This window comes from Oreochromis aureus, linkage group 9 (genome assembly GCF_013358895.1).
Source record: "Oreochromis aureus strain Israel breed Guangdong linkage group 9, ZZ_aureus, whole genome shotgun sequence".
In the NCBI taxonomy this organism is placed as follows: Eukaryota; Metazoa; Chordata; class Actinopteri; order Cichliformes; family Cichlidae; genus Oreochromis; species Oreochromis aureus.
Window position 1 is genome coordinate 32,301,166 of NC_052950.1, and position 25,441 is coordinate 32,326,606.

The 25,441-nt window shown below is 39.5% G+C and overlaps 1 protein-coding gene and 1 long non-coding RNA gene across 2 annotated transcripts in view; one reads left to right on the forward strand and one right to left on the reverse strand.

Annotated features, from left to right (window-relative positions):
- Positions 1-5,751, reverse strand: part of LOC116320878 (gamma-aminobutyric acid receptor subunit rho-3-like) — a 36,079-nt gene extending 30,328 nt beyond the window's left edge. Inside the window, exons 1-2 of the mRNA XM_039617157.1 lie at positions 5,511-5,751; positions 5,109-5,197 (exon numbers count right to left, since the gene is read on the reverse strand). Of these exons, the coding sequence (XP_039473091.1) occupies positions 5,109-5,197; positions 5,511-5,531 (110 nt within the window). The 5' untranslated portion in view covers positions 5,532-5,751. The remainder of the gene's footprint in view (positions 1-5,108; positions 5,198-5,510) is intronic.
- Positions 5,752-11,100: 5,349 nt separating this feature from the next.
- LOC120442010 lies at positions 11,101-11,770 on the forward strand. The gene is made up of 3 exons (XR_005614459.1): positions 11,101-11,156; positions 11,333-11,384; positions 11,735-11,770. It is a non-coding gene; the product is annotated as an uncharacterized LOC120442010 (long non-coding RNA).
- Positions 11,771-25,441: the final 13,671 nt, after the last annotated feature.

Genomic DNA, 25,441 nt, shown 5'->3' on the forward strand with positions numbered 1-25,441 from the left:
TCTGACCTTTTCTACCATGTGTAGCGCCCATATTTTAGCTGTTAGTTCTGTTGTATATACAACACAACAGTAGATACAGAAACCTCTTCAGTCAGTCACTTCACATCGTCACAGTTTCTGTGATCCGTGATGTTAAAAAAAGGCAAAATTTCCAGGCTCAAAAACACAAATTGGAGACATTCACACATATCTGCCAAAAAAGCATCTGCACTGATTGGTTGGGCTTCTGGTCATGTGGCTTCAGGCCCTCCCTCGATCACTGAGAAAACATAGATAGCACCAAATCTTGAATTTAAACTGAACGGCTACATTTAAGGGGTTGTGTTTAAGTGTTTAACCCTACCCCTCCATGCACCCTGGAACTAGTGGAAGCTGTGAAAGACACTTTTTACTATTTTATTTGCCTCTTTATTTGTTTTATTGTTCTGGTTTTTCTGCATAATCAGAAGAAACATCTCATGGATACTTTGCAACACGAATCAAGTAGACAAAGACATTTTTAAGCATAATATAGATCTGAAAGATTAAACTGAGCAGCGACAGAAGGACGGCACATTTAACACATCTGCATTAAAGTCCCCAAAAATAAAATAAGACACAAACGATAAGTCAGCCCTCATCTCATCTGCACTACTGGCTCAAACTGCCTCAGTAGGAACACACAGATCTAACAGTGAGTGTGTCTCACCCTCCAAACTTGAACTTGCTGTTCTCCCCGAGGAAGACCTCCTTGTGTTTCCTGCGGCTTGAACTGCGGCCACCAGTCACCATGGCGACAAAGCTGGCTGCTGCCAGGTAGGTGAGTACGTCCACCTTCATTCTTCACAGGTTTCCCTGCCAAAGCAGACACAGCTCATCCCGACCTCCCTCCTCCAGGTCTCAGCCAGTCCTGCTGACTAACGCTGGTCAAACATCCCACAGCAGCTGGATGCTTCCTCAACCAGAGACCTCCAGGACATCAGCGAGATTTCCAACCAGGACAAATACATGAGGAAGTTCCTGAAGTATTCTCTCACATGCATGTGTCTCTGCAGCGTAGATCTCTGCAGCTCCTTAGTTTCCAGCTGAACATCCCAGCTCAATGATCTCCAGGAATCTTCTGTCTTCCCTCCAAATCATCCATCCACTGCTCTCCTCTCTCTCGCTTTCACTCCCTCTCTCTCTCTCCCAGTCTGTTTGTTTCTGCGGTTTTGTGGATCTCTCTATCCCTGATTAAAATCGATATGAATCTATTCCTCGTGGCGATAGAGGAATGACACTAATTCCACCCTAATCCTCTTATCTACAGCCACAGCAATCTTTCACTAACCTACAAACAGCCACACACATCCATACACACACACTCATCAGTAGGACAAGTGGGACAATGAAAAAAGAAGCACGAGGTTAGCGCACACCTCCACTTTGCATAGGTAGAGTGTTTATGAGGGAAAACGAAGGTTTGAAAGCGGCACAAACAACAATAGCTCATCAAGCTCAGCCGTGGTTTAATCTGAGCTGGAGTGGAGGGAAATGTGTCTAATCCTGCTTTACCTACCGTCTTCCTCAGCTTACACCTCTGGAAGACATAATCCTGAACACACAAACGGTGCAGCAACACAGCAGCGCACACAAACTGCATTTTTCGATGACGTGTCTGTGCAGTTTTTTGGGGGTAATTTAAGCAACTTTTTGGAATTTCCTGCTTTGCATGGGAGTTGTCAAAGTTCAGTGATCTCAACATGACACATATCCTCTTACAGTTTCTGCAGGTCTGAAATACTAAAAAAGTGCAAATCCTAACATCACTAATAATAATGTTCCTGTTCAATGCCATTTTCACAGCAACACGTTTTTAAAGCAGTAAGAGCACAAAATTAATGCTTCACTTCCTCCAACATTTGTTCTCCTTTGATTTAATTAGACTGATTACTTTTAATTAACTCGAGCCATTTTGAGGAACTAAACTGTGTCAGTGTCAGGCTGTAACACACACATACCCTGGCCAGAGCAGGCTATGTTCAGAGTTTTAATTTAAAATCATCTTAAATCTCTGTGTTTTCACAGATTATTTTTTTCTCAGCATGTTTTAAGTATGAGGCAATATGTTTTATATGTGCGAGTTGTGCAGCTGTACTGTGCGAACATCATTTATGAAGCCTAGCTGTAAAGTTAAGCGGTCCAAACTGTGCATGCCAAGAATACCTGATCAATCAATAAAATAATTTCACTTTGATCTACAGTCAAACTAAAGTGAGGCTGGATTGGTAACATTTAATATTTAAATGTATCCAGTTTAAAGTTTCAAAGCTCTAAGTGTCTAAATCTACATTTTCTGTAGCATTAATCTCTTGTCTTATTTGCAACATGGTTTCATTTAACAGTTACATCTTTATTGTTATCATTATTTATAGATTTTCTTCACCTCTTTATCCCCATCTGATAATGTCTCTGATTGGAATAGGCGGTACTCACAGGGATTGTATTGTGTGGAAGAGGAATCAGCAGTTCCTTTTGTTGCCCAGTGAGACTGGCATCAAATGTGACTTAATTACTGCAAGGAGTTAAATCCTTTTATTCTCACCATTTTAAAGTTTATGTAGACTTCAAGTTAGGGGTGTGGCCACTTGTTTGACAATTATCATGTCACAGGCAGCTCTAGCCGACAATTGTCTGCTAGGCTTTGTCCCTAAACCACGTTTGTGTTGTTAGTGCTTTATGGTGCCTCCAAGAAATCGGTGCTCCAGTTTTTGTTGAATGAAATTCTAGTACGTTAACAATCTATTACTTTGGACTAATTTGCTGTTATATGGCTCTGTGTGTTGCACCTGTACAGTGTATGGGTGCTAACCATGCTTGCACCACTATCATGACCAAATTTGATCATTTCTGGTTCAAAAACAAAAACCCAATGTGGTGGTGCCCAAAATGCTAAAACCAGTGTGTGATGTCAGAGTGTCTGTGTTCATTTTTACATACTGTATGATTAGTGCATGTGTGCAGCCGCTCCCTTATTTTCCGAGGCATAACCACTGCAGATGGATCCACAGGTTTCATTTGGGACAGATTTTGCAATCCTCCCATTTGGGGCTGGAGGTGCAGTGGCTTGTGACCCCCCTGAGGATGGGTTTTGTGTCTCCACGTTTTTTAAAAGGAAAATGTGTTAAAACAACATCACGGAGCTACGATCTATAATTAATGCTTGTGATAAAGGATAACAGATGTTATTAAGTATGTTCAAGAAAGACTGGAGGCCAAAGAGACAGAATGAAGATCAACTAACATGTCACAGTACTGAGTCTGTGACCCAGGGTTTTGTGTTTATTGGTTAATGTATATTCTTAGATTATTGTCATTCATGGTTTTCTGCTTGTGTTTATTTTTAGTTCCTAGGATTTAGGTTTCTGTTACTTTGCCTTCCCTGTGTTCCTTGTCTAGTCACTTTTGTCTCCATGTCTCCACAGTCAGTCGTGCCTCCATGTCTCAGTGTCTGGTCTGTTTTGCTTTGACAATGCCATGTCATACGTCAGTGTATCTAGCTTTACTTCCCCTTGTTTCTTTATGTCTAATTAGTCCCAGCTGTGTTTCCGTCCTGTTTCCCATTCCCTCATTACTTCCTTGTATATTTAAACCCTGTGTTTTCCTTTACCCTTTGGCATGCTGTACCTCCTCATGTGTAGTAAGTCTCCCTGTGTTTCTGGTTTTAGTTCCACTTCCACATTTCTGGTTTCCCAGTGTTTTGGTTCCTAGTTCTCACGCTCAGGGTTTTAGTTTGTTTTTTTGTGAGTTTTGGTTAATGAAAGATTTCCCCAGCAATGAAGCTGCTGCCTTAAGTTCACCTTTTTGTGTTTCCTCGTCTTTTTCTTGTCACCCATCTAATTTATGACTGGTTCCCTGAAAAAAGGCAAAAGTAGAACTTGAAAGTAGATTACTAAAGTTTTTGTTAAATGTCCCAAACACAATCAGGAAGAAACTGAGACTTAGGAACAGCTTTGGATTCCTTGTCTTAATAAAGGACTCGTGGACAGGTGGAGGAGCTGAGGAACAAACCGCTGGCACTGTAATTACACTCTGGTCTACCAGCTGAGCCACAAATACCTGAAAAGATTCAGTCAGCCATAGCTAATGTGTTCCTGAGAGACTTACCAATATTAAATAGAGGCGCATAAAAAGATTCCATAATGTCAAGGATGTCATTCATGTGGCACTTTTCCCGCCCTGAGTTATCTCTTCTATGACAGTGAAAACAGGAAACACCCAGCCAATGGTGTTGTTGCACTGATGCATGGTAATGGAGTAAATACCTGCATGGGGGCGTTACCTAGAGTGGGGAGATGTGCCGCAAAGGACTTTGGAGTCATTACTTGTTTTATTTATACAATAACCATTATCTTATGATTCATGTAGTACTGTCCTCTTCCAAGAACCACACGAGTCTATTAATCATTTTTTCCCGCCAACATTTAAAGCTCTTTGTTCTTAAGTGACTATTTTTAGAATAACGAGCCATTTCAATGTTTACAACATGGTTTAGTCCTAAAATTATGCTTCTAACATCAATATCAGAAAACTAATTGGAATAACGTCGCACTGAATGAACAACATGTGAGAAAACATAAAGATGGTGCTGGATTTGAAGAAAGGCCCACTTTGAGACTTTCTGTGTATTTCCAGACACATTTAATTGTATTAACCAACAACAAACATGAGTGTAAGCACAACCCTGCCCTTTATTGCAGAATCTGATCCCATCCCATCTGAATCTTTTTTAATCTTATCCATCACATTAAATCACATTATTTACATTTCCATAAACGCTCCGGGTGTTTTAATGACATCCAAAACTTACAATAAACAAGTTAACTGCAATTTAACCAGTGTTAGCAGCTGGAATAATAAAATTAGCTGAATGTTTTGGAGAACAACTTTTCAAAAGACATGCCTGGGGACGTGTATGCATTATGCATTACACTATAGGGTAATTGCTGCCTGACTGTACTTGTTCAAACATTTCGTCTGTGTAACTGTTCACAGTGCAGATTAAGGTTTCTTAACTATTTCAGTCGTAAATAGCACAAGATATAAAGGACTAATTGAAAAGAACTTTATCACCACTTATTACCACTTACCTGTCTTTATCCCATGAAACAGGAGCCCTGTTCTGCTGCAGAGGAGCTCGCTGTGCCGGTGTCCAGTTTCCAGGTGAGACTGTGTGTTTCTGAAAAAGACGAGAGCACAAGTGTATCTGCAAACAATATAACTTAAAAGTGCATTTAAAAGGGATTTATTTCCATTTTTCATTCTTTGCACTCTACTGTAGCTTAGCACTATGCTTTGAAATAATCTCTGTTTATCTTCTTCTGGGCCTTGTTGAACCCTGTCAGTTTGACACATCGCCCTTAAAGCCAGCTTTGCTCTGATTGGCTGCCTCTCACAAACAGAACGTCATACAAGAGTATAAAAGAACTGTCTGAAATCCAGGCCTGAGTGAAGCCCCTCAGTTTGTCCTATGCTGGAAACAAGCTGCTTACCTCACGCCTTTTTAAGCCCATCCTCGTCCTCTGATTGGCTGTGGCTTACAAACAGAAGGTTTGAGCAGCAGGTGTGTGGGGTTCCTCTGCTCACTGCCACATCGTTCTTATTCCTCAATCTTCATGCTTGTTTTCTCTCCATCTCATCTGAACAGAACAGGAGGTGTGTGTGTGTGTGTGTGTGTGTGTGTGTGTGTGTGTGTGTGTGTACTTGTTTTCGTGACATCTGAGGACAATTTTATGATAACACACTCACAAAATGAGGACGCTCGGAAAAATGAGGACATTTTTGAGGTCCTCATTTTTCCGAGCCTTCTAAAGTGTTCTAGAGGCCCCCAACATGCTCCCAAACCAAAAATCTCGAATGTCCTGAAATATCACAATTTTATGAAAAAGTGTGTTTAAGTGTGTTTAGCGTTTTTGCTCACTTTCAGTTTCGCCGCCTACTGGCCAGTTTTGGAACAAAACACACTTTTAACACACTTTCAGTGACGTCACTCTGTGAGTCCTCATTTTGTAGGTGTGTCAGACACAATAACACATTTGACCCAGGTTATAGTGACGTCACTCTGCGAGTCCTCATTTTGTAGGTGTGTCAGACACAATAACACATTTGACCCAGGTTATACCCTTCTTGGGGCTTAAGCAAGGGTAACAACAGTTAAATCAGGCAAATCTTGACAAAAATGAAGGTCTTTAGATTCAGTTATTAGTGCCTGCACATCTTGGGGTTTTTTGTTGTTGACAAAATGTCTCAAAATATAAAGTTTCAACATTTGTGTAATTATATTACTGTTATTTAATGAGTCTTACTTCTCAAAATCAATGCACAAATTGTCTGACCTTCACTAAGCAGAATGATGTGTGTGCAGATTTTGACCCTTGAAGAGTTTATATTAATCTGCATTAATATAATTGCATCTGCAATCTGCAGTTGAACTTAGAGATTCCTGCCGCTGTCATGTGATTCAGTATGATCATCAGGCTCAGTCTCGACTCTGAATTCCAAGAGGGCAGCAGCATGTCTCCTTGTTGAATGTCTGCTTTGAATTTTGGGTTGTTTTTTTTGTTTTGGTTTTTCTCCTCTGCTACTACCAGAAGTTGTCTGCACCACACCAGGGCCTGTGCTGCTAGCATAAACCAACTGAGCCTCAACCAGGGCCTGTGCTGTTTTCTGAGGCCATCTGCACCGCACCAGGGCCTAGCTAGACCCATAGGCACCACACCAGGGCCTTTACTGCTGTGTAATCAATTACTGTAAATGTACATGTTATCAGGAAATGATCAGACGGCAGAGGGTTTTCAGGAAACACTGTTAAATGTTCAGTTTCTATTTCATATGTTAAAACAAGATCTAGAGTGTGATAAAAGTGGTGGGTGGGTTCTTTTACATTTTGAGAGAAGCCAATTGAGTCTAATAACAGATTAAATGCCATGTTGAGGCTGTCATTTTTAGCATCTACATGGATGTTAAAATCACCCACAATAATTATTTTATCTGAGCTGAGCACTAAATCAGATAAAAAGTCTGAGAAATCAGACAGAAACTCTGTAAGGCCCAGGTGGACGATAGATGATAACAAGTAAGACTGGTTTCTGAGTTTTACAGCTGGGGTGGACGAGGCTAAGCATCAGGCTTTCAAATGAATTAAAAGTCTGTCTTGGTCTTTCGTTAATTAATAGGCTGGTGTGAAAAATTGCTGCACACCGCCCCCTCCGCCTGTGCTTTGCGATTTCTGGTAGTTAGAATTACTCGGGGTGTTGATTCATTTTAACTAACATAATCATCCGACTGCAACCAGGTTTCTGTAAGGCAGAGTAAATCGATTTGTTGATCAATTATTAAGTCATGTACTAACAGACTTGGAGGAGAGCGCCCTAATATTTAATAATCCACAATGTTTTACTCTTTGGTTCAGATGTGGATACTGTATTGTTCTTTTCTTTTGATTTTTTTTATGTTTAAATTGTTTTTGCTGGTTTTAGTTTGTTTTGTCTGTTTGGGAGCTGACACGGTCTCAGTGGAGATGGGTTTTGGGGGTAGCAGGAGGAGAGAAGCTGCAGAGAGGCGTGTAAGACTGCAACTCTGCTTCTTGGTCCCAACTCTGGATAGTCATATTTTGGGGGCTTTAATAAATTTGTCCATATTTCTAGAAATGAGAGCTGCTCCATCCAAAGTGGGATGGATGCCGTCTCCTAACAAGACCAGGTTTCCTCCAGAAGCTTTGCCAATTATCTATGAAGCCGACATCATTTCTGGGACAACACAGACAGCAATTTAAGGAGAAATGCAGCTAAACAGGTCACTCCTGGTCTGATTGGGGAGGGACCAGAGAAAACTACAGAGTCAACATTGTTTTGGCAAAGTTACACACTGATTCGATATTGATTTCAGTGACCTCCGATTGGCGTAACTGGGTGTCATTACTGCCGATGTGAATTATGATTTTACTGAATTTACGTTTACCCTTATGTGGTGGCGCGAATGAGGAATAACCGGGACGGTAACTAAGATGTTGACAACGCCACCTGGGGAGGGAGTTACACCCCAGGAAAGATATCTCTAGCCAATGTAAGTGTTACACTGGCAACCAAAGCCCACAGACTTGTTATTAACGGCAAAGGTGAGGCAGGTGAATTTTACAAATCAAGGTTTATTAAGAAGAACTACTAAAACATAGAATTATAAAATCAAAGAGGCACCTAAGGTAGCAGGGTTGAGACGGCAAAATAGTTAATTAAAACGACCAGACTCCCTACCACGATGCTACCCTAAAAACAATCACAACATGATAAAAGAGCAACTAAACAAAATGGTGGAGACCGGCCACTTGAGGAGGCAACCTACAGGGAGGAGTGCCCAAGGGTGCCACCAATTACTCACCCATGTGATTTCACTGCAGACCTCACTCACACTAAACGGTGCAATCTACCTATGCCGGTGTGTACACTCGCATGCATCGGGAGGATTCCACCTCACGTGCCTAGCCCCTCAACAAGCAGCCACACCTCCACTAAAGCAATAAAAGAAAGCATAAAACATTAAACAGATTAGTAAAAGATCTACATAAAACAAATACACCCCAAATTACTGTTTGTTATAAAAGCATTGCGTAACAAACAAAACAGCATATGACAAGACAGCAGTAGTATAGTGCAAGCCTGCAACAAAAGAGGGAAACAGTTGTCAAAGTCCACCCTACTATGCCACGTTATGATGAACACAAGAGTCCCACTTACCACTCTCTAAAGGGCAATACTAAACTGAGTAACTTTCCTGGAGAGATCTGCAGCGCTTAACTGCCTAATGCTCGCAGCCACCTTGGATGGACAAGACTACCAAATGACTCCTTCTGGTAGTGAAGCGCAGCTGTTTCTTATAAGCCTGCTAATTGTCAACTGGGAAGGTGTGGATGTTAGTGGTGCGTTTGTGGACATCATGTAAAATCCTACCCCAGAATCTACTTCACTACACTTAGCCAGCAGTTTTAAATTTCCTTCAATGTCGCCTGCTCTGGCCCCTGGAAGACAATTAACTATGGTTGCCGGTGTCTCTAGCTTCACATGTCTGAGAACAGAATCACCAATTACCAGAGTTTGACCCCGACGGGTGTGTCGCCGAGTGGGGAAAAACGGTTAGACACATGTATGAATTTGAGGAATGGACCCAAAATGCAGACACAAAGGAACGTGAAAGAAAATTTTAATATTAACAGAAAGCAAGCTGTTTATTAAGGCTGGTAAAATAGGCAGAACCAGCTTCCAGTTTGGATTCGGGAGACAGACACTATCTCTACTTTTAAGATTAGGCTTCAAACTTTCCTTTTGCTAAAGCATATAGTTAGGGCAGGATCAGGTGACCCTGAATCCTCCCTTAGTTGTGCTGCAGTGAACGAGGCTGCCGGGATTCCCATGATGCACTGAGTTTTTCCTTTCCAGTCACCTTTCTCACTCACTATGTGTTAATAGACCTCTCTGCACTGAATCATACTTGTTATTAATCCACAGCATGTCTTTATCCTGTCTTCCTTCTCTCACCCCAACCAATCACAGCAGATGGCCCCGCCCCTCCCTGAGCCTGGTTCTGCTGGAGGTTTCTTCCTGTTAAAAGGGAGTTTTTCCTTCGCACTGTCGCCAAAGTTCTTGCTCATAGGTGGTCGTATGATTGTTGGGTTTTTCCTCTGTATCTATTATTGTGCGATCTACTGTACAATATAAAAAGCCTTTGAGGCGATTGTTGTTGTGATTTGGTGCTATATAAATAAAATTGAATTTAATTGAATTAAAAGATTACAAAACAAAAGGCAGAAGTGAAGCTAAACAATAACCTAACCTGGGGACAAACCATGAAACCTGACATGGATACAAACATACCTGGAACATGGAAACGTGGCACCAAAGACAACAGATGACCTGACACTGAACAAATGAGGACAGGACTTACAGTGGCTTGCAAAAGTATTCGCCCCTTGAACTTTTCCACATTTTGTCACATTACTGCCACAAACATGAATCAATTTTATTGGACTCGCACATGAAAGACCAATACAAAGTGGTCTACACGTGAGAAGTGGAATGAAAATCATACATGATTCCAAACATTTTTACAAATAAATAACTGAAAAGGGGGTGTGCGTAATTATTCAGCCCCTGAATCAATACTTTGTAGAACCACCTTTTGCTGAAATTGGATTCCATTAAAATTGATTCATGTTTGTGGCAGTAATGTGACAAAATGTGGAAAAGGGGGACGAATACTTTTGCAAGCCCTTGTAAGTACACAGAGAGACAATGAGGGGATGAGGAACAGCTGGGACAAATCAGACCTAACAAGACAAGGGGAAACAAAACTAGACTCACTGCATATAGGACAAGGACTTTCACAATAAAACAGACATCACAAGGGTAATCTAATAAACAAATGAACTTAGCTAACCTAAAGAACTTATAAATAAACATCGACATCCAAACAAACTAAAACTTAAAATGCTGGGTCAACAAACCCAGGAAAGTGACAGTAAAATCATTTATTATACACATTATACTTATTTTCTTAAATTGCTTATCTATTATCTGTATTTTCACTTGAGGGTCTAGGGGTACTGCTCTTCTTTTCATGACAAATTAGGACATGTTTATGATAACACACTGACAATATCAGGCCAATTTTGGCATTACTCCATCAGTGAACAGCATGCCCATGCTAACTTAAACTAGACCAGCAAGCTAACCACATGTGTATTTAAGTGTTACTTAAGAATAGGAACCAAACAAATTAACGGAACGAAATTAACTGTAACAGCAGTTTGCAAAACACTGTGACACTTCTCAAGTGTTCCTACCTCAAATACAGCGAGTGTTGCTGTGTTTTTGTTGTTAAATGGACGAGGAGAGCCCGTGGCTGGTGAGAGGATGCGGCATTTCGTCAGTGGAGCATAGAACGACGTCTGTGATTGGACAACAAGTGAGTAACGCTGCATCTGATTGTTCGAAAGCCTCAACCAAAGAGCTGCTGGTCACGGCAAGATACAAACTCGCCGGAGCTCTGAGTGAACTGCACATCCGGGACCTTCAGCACTCAGCAGAGATTTGTCTTGACGTATGTATTTACCTTTGATATCCATGACTCGACGCACATTTAGCAAGGTAAAGTTGTATGTTTAACAAGCTAATTAACGCTAGTTAAACGGAACTAAAACAATACACAATCGATTTGAACAAACTGTGTGATGAATGATGATAAATGCTAAAAATTACTTAAGATTTATCTTCAACAATAGATATTAGAAGTTTAATTTAACTGTTTTAAATTCCCACTGGAGTTAAAGGGACCTGTGGCCTTGCACGTGCTCTGCATCTTCAACTGCACAGACAGTCAGTCTAAGCTCTTTTTAAGTGTAGCTAACTGCAACACACATTTTTTTTTTCAACACAAGATATGTTTGGGGATTTAAATGTTAATAATAATGTTTTCGTATTTAGCACAAACCAATAGGGTCTGGGTCTCTGGCCCAGCGTTTCTGACGTTATTCTAAGGTTTTGAGTTTCTTATGTTTAGTGGCGGGTTAGTTGAGTTTGGCTTAACGTTATTAACATTGTTTTAAGGAGTTTATGTTAGGGTTGTATATTACAACGTTTGTATTTTCATGCCATTTTTCCTGTTTTATTTTGAAAGAGTCTGTTGTGTTCAGTTCATTAATCTCACTGACCTGTTGTGTCAATAGAATCATTTGTGCCAGCTACTTCCCTGCTCTCCTTCCATCCTGTCTCAACCTCCAACAGGAAAGTAGAAGTCCTCATATGGTAGGACCAGTGATTGTAGTGTGTGTGTTACACTGTCCTCATATTGTTTTAAGCTGTGAAGGACATGAGTGTGTTTCAGTTGCCTTCCTCATGTGGTTGGATCAACAACTCTAGTGTGTGTTACACTGTCCTCATATTGTGGGTAGCAGAACTGTACAGTGTTAAGTTTCTTTAGAATCTGGTATAAGGAAGTCGGATCCTTCTGTAATAATGTTCACTGATACAAATATGATCTGTAGTTAATTATCTAGTCGGGATTTATACTAGAGAATGTTTCTGACGTTATATTGTTGTCTTTTGTTGCAGACACCAAGTGCTGAGGTCCTGTCTCAGCCTCATACTTACCACTTCATTCTTCCAACAGGTTACACATCATATTTTTGTATTTGGTATCAAGTATATGTGTCAGATGGGCCTAGTGCATAAATGAAATGCACTTTAATTGTATTAAAACAATCAGTTTCAGTCAAAGTTAACCAAAATCAACATTAGCATTAGGAGAAAGTAATTGTCTATACCATTTGTTAGTCCAAACTTTCCGTAAAGCATCAGCGTGATCTTTATTCTGACTACATTTGATATTTTTGTCCTTTTACACATGTTTTTGTCCATTTAACCTCCCGCTGATCAGTTTACATGATTTAATTTCTGGGGAAATAGATGCCTTTAAATCAGTGTTGGGTTTGGAGCTTTTATTGACAACAGCAGAAGAAGTTAGAAGTCAGGAACATGAACTCTACATGTGTTCAGTCGTCATGTCCTCATATTGTTTTAAGCTGTGAAGGACATGAGTGTGTTTAAGAAGAAGTCCTCATATGGTAGGACCAGTGATTGTAGTGTGTGTTACACTGTCCTCATATTGTTTTAAGCTGTGAAGGACATGAGTGTGTTTCAGTTGCCTTCCTCATGTGGTTGGACCAACAACTCTAGTGTGTGTTACACTGTCCTCATATTGTTGGTAGCAGAACTGTACAGTGTTAAGTTTCTTTAGAATCTGGTATAAGGAAGTCGGATCCTTCTGTAATAATGTTCACTGCTACAAATATGATCTGTAGTTGATCATCTAGTCGGGATTTATACTAGAGAATGTTTCTGACGTTATATTGTTGTCTTTTGTTGCAGACACCAAGTGCTGAGGTCCTGTCTCAGCCTCATACAGACCAATCGGTGAGTGACATACCCACTTCATTCTTCCAACAGGTTACACATCATGTTTTTGTATTTGGTATCAAGTATATGTGTCAGATGGGCCTAGTGCATAAATGAAATGCACTTTAATTGTATTAAAACAATCAGTTTCAGTCAAAGTTAACCAAAATCAACATTAGCATTAGGAGAAAGTAATTGTCTATACCATTTGTTAGTCCAAACTTTCCCTTTAAGCATCAGCGTGATCTTTATTCTGACTACATTTGATATTTTTGTCCTTTTACACATGTTTTTGTCCATTTAACCTCCCGCTGATCAGTTTACATGATTTAATTTCTGGGGAAATAGATGGCTTTACATCAGTGTTGGGTTTAGAGCTTTTATTGACAACAGCAGGAGAAGTTAGAAGTCAGGAACATGAACTCTACATGTGTTCAGTCGTCATGTCCTCATATTGTTTTAAGCTGTGAAGGACATGAGTGTGTTTCAGTTGCCTTCTTCATGTGGTTGGACCAACAACTCTAGTGTGTGTTACACTGTCCTCATATTGTGTGTAGCAGAACTGTACAGTGTTAAGTTTCTATAGAATCTGGTATAAGGAAGTCAGATCCTTCTGTGAATAATGTTCACTGCTACAAATATGATCTGTAGTTGATCATCTAGTCGGGATTTATACTAGAGAATGTTTCTGACGTTATATTGTCTTTTGTTGCAGACACCAAGTGCTGAGGTCCTGTCTCAGCCTCATACAGACCAATCGGTGAGTGACTTACCCACTTCATTCTTCCAACAGGTTACACATCATGTTTTTGTATTTGGTATCAAGTATATGTGTCAGATGGGCCTAGTGCATAAATGAAATGCACTTTAATTGTATTAAAACAATCAGTTTCAGTCAAAGTTAACCAAAATCAACATTAGCATTAGGAGAAAGTAATTGTCTATACCATTTGTTAGTCCAAACTTTCCCTTTAAGCATCAGCTTGATCTTTATTCTGACTACATTTGATATTTTTGTCCTTTTACACATGTTTTTGTCCATTTAACCTCCTGCTGATCAGTTTACATGATTTAATTTCTGGGGAAATAGATGGCTTTACATCAGTGTTGGGTTTAGAGCTTTTATTGACAACAGCAGGAGAAGTTAGAAGTCAGGAACATGAACTCTACATGTGTTCAGTCGTCATGTCCTCATATTGTTTTAAGCTGTGAAGGACATGAGTGTGTTTCAGTTGCCTTCTTCATGTGGTTGGACCAACAACTCTAGTGTGTGTTACACTGTCCTCATATTGTTGGTAGCAGAACTGTACAGTGTTAAGTTTCTTTAGAATCTGGTATAAGGAAGTCGGATCCTTCTGTAATAATGTTCACTGCTACAAATATGATCTGTAGTTAATTATCTAGTCGGGATTTATCCTAGAGAATGTTTCTGACGTTATATTGTTGTCTTTTGTTGCAGACACCAAGTGCTGAGGTCCTGTCTCAGCCTCATACAGACCAATCGGTGAGTGACTTACCCACTTCATTCTTCCAACAGGTTACACATCATATTTTTGTATTTGGTATCAAGTATATGTGTCAGATGGGCCTAGTGCATAAATGAAATGCACTTTAATTGTATTAAAACAATCAGTTTCAGTCAAAGTTAACCAAAATCAACATTAGCATTAGGAGAAAGTAATTGTCTATACCATTTGTTAGTCCAAACTTTCCTTAAAGCATCAGCGTGATCTTTATTCTGACTACATTTGATATTTTTGTCCTTTTACACATGTTTTTGTCCATTTAACCTCCCGCTGATCAGTTTACATGATTTAATTTCTGGGGAAATAGATGCCTTTAAATCAGTGTTGGGTTTGGAGCTTTTATTGACAACAGCAGAAAAGTTAGAAGTCAGGAACATGAACTCTACATGTGTTCAGTCGTCATGTCCTCATATTGTTTTAAGCTGTGAAGGACATGAGTGTGTTTAAGAAGAAGTCCTCATATGGTAGGACCAGTGATTGTAGTGTGTGTTACACTGTCCTCATATTGTTTTAAGCTGTGAAGGACATGAGTGTGTTTCAGTTGCCTTCCTCATGTGGTTGGACCAACAACTCTAGTGTGTGTTACACTGTCCTCATATTGTTGGTAGCAGAACTGTACAGTGTTAAGTTTCTTTAGAATCTGGTATAAGGAAGTCGGATCCTTCTGTAATAATGTTCACTGCTACAAATATGATCTGTAGTTGATCATCTAGTCGGGATTTATACTAGAGAATGTTTCTGACGTTATATTGTTGTCTTTTGTTGCAGACACCAAGTGCTGAGGTCCTGTCTCAGCCTCATACAGACCAATCGGTGAGTGACTTACCCACTTCATTCTTCCAACAGGTTACACATCATGTTTTTGTATTTGGTATCAAGTATATGTGTCAGATGGGCCTAGTGCATAAATTAAATGCACTTTAATTGTATTAAAACAATCAGTTTCAGTCAAAGTTAACCAAAATCAACATTAGCATTAGGAGAAAGTAATTGTCTATACCATTTGTTAGTCCAAACTTTCCTTTAAGCATCAGCGTGATCTTTATTCTGACTACATTTGATATTTTTGTCCTTTTACACATGTTTTTGTCCATTTAACCTCCCGCTGATCAGTTTACATGATTTAATTTCTGGGGAAATAGATGGCTTTACATCAGTGTTGGGTTTAGAGCTTTTATTGACAACAGCAGGAGAAGTTAGAAGTCAGGAACATGAACTCTACATGTGTTCAGTCGTCATGTCCTCATATTGTTTTAAGCTGTGAAGGACATGAGTGTGTTTCAGTTGCCTTCTTCATGTGGTTGGACCAACAACTCTAGTGTGTGTTACACTGTCCTCATATTGTGTGTAGCAGAACTACAGTGTTAAGTTTCTATAGAATCTGGTATAAGGAAGTCAGATCCTTCTGTGAATAATGTTCACTGCTACAAATATGATCTGTAGTTGATCATCTAGTCGGGATTTATACTAGAGAATGTTTCTGACGTTATATTGTCTTTTGTTGCAGACACCAAGTGCTGAGGTCCTGTCTCAGCCTCATACAGACCAATCGGTGAGTGACTTACCCACTTCATTCTTCCAACAGGTTACACATCATGTTTTTGTATTTGGTATCAAGTATATGTGTCAGATGGGCCTAGTGCATAAATGAAATGCACTTTAATTGTATTAAAACAATCAGTTTCAGTCAAAGTTAACCAAAATCAACATTAGCATTAGGAGAAAGTAATTGTCTATACCATTTGTTAGTCCAAACTTTCCCTTAAAGCATCAGCGTGATCTTTATTCTGACTACATTTGATATTTTTGTCCTTTTACACATGTTTTTGTCCATTTAACCTCCTGCTGATCAGTTTACATGATTTAATTTCTGGGAAATAGATGGCTTTACATCAGTGTTGGGTTTAGAGCTTTTATTGACAACAGCAGGAGAAGTTAGAAGTCAGGAACATGAACTCTACATGTGTTCAGTCGTCATGTCCTCATATTGTTTTAAGCTGTGAAGGACATGAGTGTGTTTCAGTTGCCTTCTTCATGTGGTTGGACCAACAACTCTAGTGTGTGTTACACTGTCCTCATATTGTTGGTAGCAGAACTGTACAGTGTTAAGTTTCTTTAGAATCTGGTATAAGGAAGTCGGATCCTTCTGTAATAATGTTCACTGCTACAAATATGATCTGTAGTTAATTATCTAGTCGGGATTTATCCTAGAGAATGTTTCTGACGTTATATTGTTGTCTTTTGTTGCAGACACCAAGTGCTGAGGTCCTGTCTCAGCCTCATACAGACCAATCGGTGAGTGACTTACCCACTTCATTCTTCCAACAGGTTACACATCATATTTTTGTATTTGGTATCAAGTATATGTGTCAGATGGGCCTAGTGCATAAATGAAATGCACTTTAATTGTATTAAAACAATCAGTTTCAGTCAAAGTTAACCAAAATCAACATTAGCATTAGGAGAAAGTAATTGTCTATACCATTTGTTAGTCCAAACTTTCCCTTAAAGCATCAGCGTGATCTTTATTCTGACTACATTTGATATTTTTGTCCTTTTACACATGTTTTTGTCCATTTAACCTCCCGCTGATCAGTTTACATGATTTAATTTCTGGGGAAATAGATGCCTTTAAATCAGTGTTGGGTTTGGAGCTTTTATTGACAACAGCAGAAGAAGTTAGAAGTCAGGAACATGAACTCTACATGTGTTCAGTCGTCATGTCCTCATATTGTTTTAAGCTGTGAAGGACATGAGTGTGTTTAAGAAGAAGTCCTCATATGGTAGGACCAGTGATTGTAGTGTGTGTTACACTGTCCTCATATTGTTTTAAGCTGTGAAGGACATGAGTGTGTTTCAGTTGCCTTCCTCATGTGGTTGGACCAACAACTCTAGTGTGTGTTACACTGTCCTCATATTGTTGGTAGCAGAACTGTACAGTGTTAAGTTTCTTTAGAATCTGGTATAAGGAAGTCGGATCCTTCTGTAATAATGTTCACTGCTACAAATATGATCTGTAGTTGATCATCTAGTCGGGATTTATACTAGAGAATGTTTCTGACGTTATATTGTTGTCTTTTGTTGCAGACACCAAGTGCTGAGGTCCTGTCTCAGCCTCATACAGACCAATCGGTGAGTGACTTACCCACTTCATTCTTCCAACAGGTTACACATCATGTTTTTGTATTTGGTATCAAGTATATGTGTCAGATGGGCCTAGTGCATAAATTAAATGCACTTTAATTGTATTAAAACAATCAGTTTCAGTCAAAGTTAACCAAAATCAACATTAGCATTAGGAGAAAGTAATTGTCTATACCATTTGTTAGTCCAAACTTTCCCTTTAAGCATCAGCGTGATCTTTATTCTGACTACATTTGATATTTTTGTCCTTTTACACATGTTTTTGTCCATTTAACCTCCCGCTGATCAGTTTACATGATTTAATTTCTGGGGAAATAGATGGCTTTACATCAGTGTTGGGTTTAGAGCTTTTATTGACAACAGCAGGAGAAGTTAGAAGTCAGGAACATGAACTCTACATGTGTTCAGTCGTCATGTCCTCATATTGTTTTAAGCTGTGAAGGACATGAGTGTGTTTCAGTTGCCTTCTTCATGTGGTTGGACCAACAACTCTAGTGTGTGTTACACTGTCCTCATATTGTGTGTAGCAGAACTGTACAGTGTTAAGTTTCTATAGAATCTGGTATAAGGAAGTCAGATCCTTCTGTGAATAATGTTCACTGCTACAAATATGATCTGTAGTTGATCATCTAGTCGGGATTTATACTAGAGAATGTTTCTGACGTTATATTGTCTTTTGTTGCAGACACCAAGTGCTGAGGTCCTGTCTCAGCCTCATACAGACCAATCGGTGAGTGACTTACCCACTTCATTCTTCCAACAGGTTACACATCATGTTTTTTTGTATTTGGTATCAAGTATATGTGTCAGATGGGCCTAGTGCATAAATGAAATGCACTTTAATTGTATTAAAACAATCAGTTTCAGTCAAAGTTAACCAAAATCAACATTAGCATTAGGAGAAAGTAATTGTCTATACCATTTGTTAGTCCAAACTTTCCCTTAAAGCATCAGCGTGATCTTTATTCTGACTACATTTGATATTTTTGTCCTTTTACACATGTTTTTGTCCATTTAACCTCCTGCTGATCAGTTTACATGATTTAATTTCTGGGGAAATAGATGGCTTTACATCAGTGTTGGGTTTAGAGCTTTTATTGACAACAGCAGGAGAAGTTAGAAGTCAGGAACATGAACTCTACATGTGTTCAGTCGTCATGTCCTCATATTGTTTTAAGCTGTGAAGGACATGAGTGTGTTTCAGTTGCCTTCTTCATGTGGTTGGACCAACAACTCTAGTGTGTGTTACACTGTCCTCATATTGTTGGTAGCAGAACTGTACAGTGTTAAGTTTCTTTAGAATCTGGTATAAGGAAGTCGGATCCTTCTGTAATAATGTTCACTGCTACAAATATGATCTGTAGTTAATTATCTAGTCGGGATTTATCCTAGAGAATGTTTCTGACGTTATATTGTTGTCTTTTGTTGCAGACACCAAGTGCTGAGGTCCTGTCTCAGCCTCATACAGACCAATTGGTGAGTGACATACCCACTTCATTCTTCCAACAGGTTACACATCATGTTTTTGTATTTGGTATCAAGTATATGTGCCAGTTGGGCCTAGTGCATAAATGAAATGCACTTTGATTGTATTAAAACAATCAGTTTCAGTCAAAGTTAACCAAAATCAACATTAGCATTAGGAGAAAGTAATTGTCTATACCATTTGTTAGTCCAAACTTTCCTTAAAGCATCAGCGTGATCTTTATTCTGACTACATTTGATATTTTTGTCCTTTTACACATGTTTTTGTCCATTTAACCTCCCGCTGATCAGTTTACATGATTTAATTTCTGGGGAAATAGATGGCTTTACATCAGTGTTGGGTTTAGAGCTTTTATTGACAACAGCAGGAGAAGTTAGAAGTCAGGAACATGAACTCTACATGTGTTCAGTCGTCATGTCCTCATATTGTTTTAAGCTGTGAAGGACATGAGTGTGTTTAAGTAGAAGTCCTCATATGGTAGGACCAGTGATTGTAGTGTGTGTTACACTGTCCTCATATTGTTTTAAGCTGTGAAGGACATGAGTGTGTTTCAGTTGCCTTCTTCATGTGGTTGGACCAACAACTCTAGTGTGTGTTACACTGTCCTCATATTGTTGGTAGCAGAACTGTACAGTGTTAAGTTTCTTTAGAATCTGGTATAAGGAAGTCGGATCCTTCTGTAATAATGTTCACTGCTACAAATATGATCTGTAGTTGATCATCTAGTCGGGATTTATACTAGAGAATGTTTCTGACGTTATATTGTTGTCTTTTGTTGCAGACACCAAGTGCTGAGGTCCTGTCTCAGCCTCATACAGACCAATCGGTGAGTGACTTACCCACTTCATTCTTCCAACAGGTTACACATCATATTTTTGTATTTGGTATCAAGTATATGTGTCAGATGGGCCTAGTGCATAAATGAAATGTACTTTAATTGTATTAAAACAATCAGTTTCAGTCAAAGTTAACCAAAATCAACATTAGCATTAGGAGAAAGTAATTGTCTATACCAGGGTGCCCAATCCCAGTCAGTCTCGAGAGAGAGCTACTGTCCTGCAGCTTTTAGATGCATCCCTACTCCAACACAGCTGAATCAAATAGTTGGATTACCAATTCGGCATGCCATCAAGTCTGGCAAAGGCCTGATAACGAGCCATTCATTTGATTCAGGTGTGCTCGAACAAGGACGCATCTAAAAGCTGCAGGGCAGTAGCTCTCGAGGACTGGGATTGGGCACCCTGGTCTATACCATTTGTTAGTCCAAACTTACCCTTAAAGCATCAGCTTGATCTTTATTCTGACTACATTTGATATTTTTGTCCTTTACACATGTTTTTGTCCATTTAACCTCCCGCTGATCAGTTTACATGATTTAATTTCTGGGGAAATAGATGGCTTTACATCAGTGTTGGGTTTAGAGCTTTTATTGACAACAGCAGGAGAAGTTAGAAGTCAGGAACATGAACTCTACATGTGTTCAGTCGTCATGTCCTCATATTGTTTTAAGCTGTGAAGGACATGAGTGTGTTTAAGTAGAAGTCCTCATGTGGTAGGACCAGTGATTGTAGTGTGTGTGTTACACTGTCCTCATATTGTTTTAAGCTGTGAAGGACATGAGTGTGTTTAAGAAGAAGTCCTCATATGGTAGGACCAGTGATTGTAGTGTGTGTTACAATGTCCTCATATTGTTTTAAGCTGTGAAGGACATGAGTGTGTTTCAGTTGCCTTCCTCATGTGGTTGGACCAACAACTCTAGTGTGTGTTACACTGTCCTCATATTGTTGGTAGCAGAACTGTACAGTGTTAAGTTTCTATAGAATCTTGTATAAGGAAGTCGGATCCTTCTGTGAATAATGTTCACTGCTACAAATATGATCTGTAGTTGATCATCTAGTCGGGATTTATACTAGAGAATGTTTCTGACGTTATATTGTTGTCTTTTGTTGCAGACACCAAGTGCTGAGGTCCTGTCTCAGCCTCATACAGACCAATTGGTGAGTGACATACCCACTTCATTCTTCCAACAGGTTACACATCATGTTTTTGTATTTAGTAATCAAGTTTATGTGTCAGTTGGGCCTAGTGCATAAATTAAATGCACTTTGATTGTATTAAAACAATCAGTTTGAGTCAAAGTTTCCCAAAATCAACATTAGCTTTACTTCTTTGTGAAGATCTTAGGAGAAAGAAATTGGCGTACCATTTGTTAGTTCTAACTTTCCCTTTAAAGCATCAGCTTGATATTTATTCCTACTAAATTTGATGTTTTTGTGTTACATTGTCCTCATATTGTTTTAAGCTGTGAAGGACATGAATGTGTTTTGTAGCCTTTCTCAATTGGTAGAACCAACAACTCTAGTTTGTGTTACATTGCTCCTTTAAAGTGCTCCAGTAGAAAGCAAGGTTTAAGAACATTTTGTATTCACATTATAAACTATAAACTAGAATATTTTCTATCTTTTCTTGCATTCACATTAAGATATTTTCTTTTGTTTCCATTTATGACAGCTGGGAAGGTGAGAAGCAAGTGGACAAATGATGAAGTAAAGGTTGCTGCAAAGTACCAGGTAAAAGGAATGTGACTGCTGCTTCCAAGCAGAGCCGGCAGCTCGTAAAGGCAGAGACTGGGTTGCCATAAAGTACTACATCCACAACAGGATCATTGCATTAAAAGAAAGATGCAAGGAAAAAAAGAAACAACCAAGAGAGATACTTTGTTGCTTCCACAGTTATGTCAATATTGTAGTTTTCTGTATTGCATTGTTCTTACTCATAAATCTGTGGTTTATGCTGGGTGCTTTTTCCAATTAAATGATAAGAAAGGCAGATAATGTTCCACGTTTTTATTGACATGAACATTCACTACAAAATGAATTAATGCATTACAATATTAAGACTTAAAAAGTAGACTGACCACATTTGACCTATGTCTTTTTTTAAGTCTCTACACAGCTCATATTTACTGTTTTATTAACACATAAATGTCTGATATTTCTGTCAGAAGTTACCCGACTGGTGAGCATTACTATTGTGCATCCATGCCTATTATATTGTAATCTCAAAAGGAGCCAAGCTTAAAAATACAGAACCTACCCTTACCTGGTCCTTATAAGTCATATATACTTGAAAATTATGTGTTTCCATGGGCTTCACAATTCACCTAAACATGAAATATCAGTGTGTGACCTTATGGTACTCATAAGTCACATAAACCTGACAGTGTCCTCACAAGTAGCATTAAATTCAGGTTTGACCAAAATTTCACCCTAGCCAAAATCTCAACAGATGGGCGTGTTCCTGGAAGCATGGGTCAAACTTTGTGTGATTCCCATGCCTCTAGGACCTTCAGAAAGGCACGTTCCCATTTGTCACATTTTTGTCATAGGTCCTGATATTTCACGAAAACACGTATGTGTGTGTGTGTGTGTGTGTGTGTGTGTGTGTGTGTGTGTGTGTGTGCCTGAATTGGCCATATTAGGGAGATCCCCTCCCTATGATGTCATACAGAGCCACAAGCAGAAAAATCATTCCAAATGGAGCATTTACAGCAGCCCGAAGAATCAGATTTTGGATCACAGGGATCCCCTGTTCATACACTGAGATCATTATATGAAACTTTCATTTAACATGAGTAATAAATGTAAATCCTGTGTCTCCCTGATGCTCTGTTTTGAGACTGAAGCCCAGAATTAGAAGCAAACAGTCAGCCAGGGCTGCACTGTAGCTTCTCTGTGTGTGTTTGCCTCAGCAGGTGTCAAACGGTTGGACATTTTGGCATACATCACATAGCACATGGTACAGCACACCCACTAAAACAGCTCTGGACTTTGAAAACAAACCCCTCTGACATTTCGTGCCAGCAGAAGCAGAGAAAATGCTGTGAGGGTCTTGTGTGCCTGTGTGTGTGTGTGTGTGTGTGTGTGTGTGTGTGCACGCGCCTGTGCCTGTGTGTGCCTGTGTGTGTGTGTGTGTGTGCACGCGCCTGTGCCTGTGTGTGCCTGTGTGTGTGTGTGTGCGTGTGTGTGTGTGTGTGTGCACGTGCCTGTGCCTGTGTGTGTGTGTGTGTGTGTGTGCGTGCACGCGCCTGTGCCTGTGTGTGCCTGTGTGTGTGTGTGCGCGCGCGCCTGTGTGCATGTGTGATGTGTGTCTTTGTGTGTGTTTGTGTGTGTTTGCCAATTACAACCAAACTCCACCCATTCAGAGGGTGTGTGTCTGACGGTGCTGTGTGAAGGGTGAAAAGTGTGCCTCAGTGTGTGAGTGTGTCTGTGTACAGCCTATTCTCTAAATAACCTGTTGAGCCAGTCAAGCTAACGTTCAGTCTCAGGAGGAGGTTCAGCTCAGCTCGGTTCTTCCTTCCCTCCACCTCTTCTTCTTTCTGCTGGATTTCATCTGAGCTGGAGCTGAGTCACTGTAAGTCACCGGGGTTGGCGTTTGGAGGTTTCCCTGCTTTCACACTGATTTATCACCACTTCCCTGACAGGCTTCACCTCTTTACAAAGTTGACTTTTTGGACTAATGCTAAGATAAGGTTTACTATTGATGCCTGGAAATTCCTGTAAGTACTTGTTGCTTTATTTTTCTACAATTTATTGCACCTATACAGACACTAGAACAACATCTGCTAAGTTATTTTCACACATTAAGGACTGTGTGACAACTCTGAAGACTAAAAGAAGCTAAACTCTGGAGCTTTCAGTGTCTGTGTTTAAAAAACAAAAAGACGATTTATATAATTTAAGAGCAGCTTTGAAACAAGACTATAAAAATATTTCCATTATCTTCATTCATAAAACTAATCAGCCAGTGCAAACTTACACCATAGCATCCTAGATGTGAGATAAGATATGAGACACTTTGAAGCTGGGTAACGATGACAGGTGAAATATAGTTAAATTTTGGATTTTTTTAAATGTCTCGCCTGTGCACACTTAATTTGAAATGATGTCTATGTCTATGCATTCTGTGCTTATATTGGTAAAAGGGTAAAAACTTCTATTTTAAAAGGTCAGGTAACTGATGGTACTTTACCTCTTGATTGATTTAGTTTGTCGGTTTGTTTGTAGGATTACTAAAAACAGTTGTGGCCAGATTTCCACACAAATTCTGACCAAAGGTCTCAGCTCTGCTCAGCCTGTGAAGGGATATGCAGTTTTCTTTACCATTAAAAGATAAGGAAAAGTTAAACTTTGCTTCTTATGTCAAACAAATATCAAATACATATCAAACTGCAAAAAGAAAAGCTGGGAGAGATGGCTTGTTGACCTAAAGAAGCAAGCCTGGATCCAAGTGCCTCGCTGGATACATGTGCTCACAACATGCATGGCATCGTTTTGGAGGGAGTGCAATCTGCACCCTTTGATGGGCTCCAACTGTTTAGAAATTAACTCTCTCGTTACCGAGCTACTTCACTGCTTCTGCAGTGACTCCGTGTCTACAAATGCAATGAATCATCTCCTCATCTGGTTCACAGTGAAGTAAATGGGTAGTGGGAGGTCGGGGGCTTTAAATTGGCCTTTACCTTTTAATTTGGGCCTTACCATTTTATTTTATGTGAGCTTTTGGAATCCTCTCTTTATTTGTCTGGTAGGATTCGTTTTTGTAATATGAGAATGCCCAAACAAAACAAATTTAGAGTTCAAAGAATAATAAAAACCACAGTGGCACTAGTACAAACCTGCTGTTTAAATGCCAATGCCCCATTAGATCCCCACCAAAACACAACTGGTTATTCCTTTGCCGATCTTCCTCGTCTCCACCAGCTTTCACAAGGCTAAGTTTAACTTAAGGTATAGTCACAGCCCATTTAGTTTACTAGAGGATTATTAATGTGGAATAAGCTGTGAACTTTTTTGAAGCAGCACATTTCACAGCTTGTTTATGCCCAATTTCTTGTAGATAAGCTACTGTGTGGAATTAATTTGTGAAGAAATGTGCTGAATAAATAAATTGTCCTTATCTTTTCTTATCTATCCAAAGTTATGTGAGCTTTTCTGGCACATATTTGGTCATGACCTGTCTTCTCTTAAACAACAAATATTAATTTGTTGAAGAAAAGTGCAGAATTGTGCTAAATCTTGTCAAATCATGCACACGGCTGTAAGTAGACCTCTCATCCAGCTTGTGCAGAAAAATACATTCTTACCAAATGACAAATGTCAGAACACACGCGCTATTCTTTGCAAGCCTCTACAAGCAAAGCCCAAAGCATGCTTTCACACCTGGTGTTGGACTTTTTGGAAAAACTCCAAACGCTGTCCTTCGTCTTCAGCCAATGAGCAGTAAAGAAGCAATAAATATGAGAAAATATCCGTCCTCTGTGG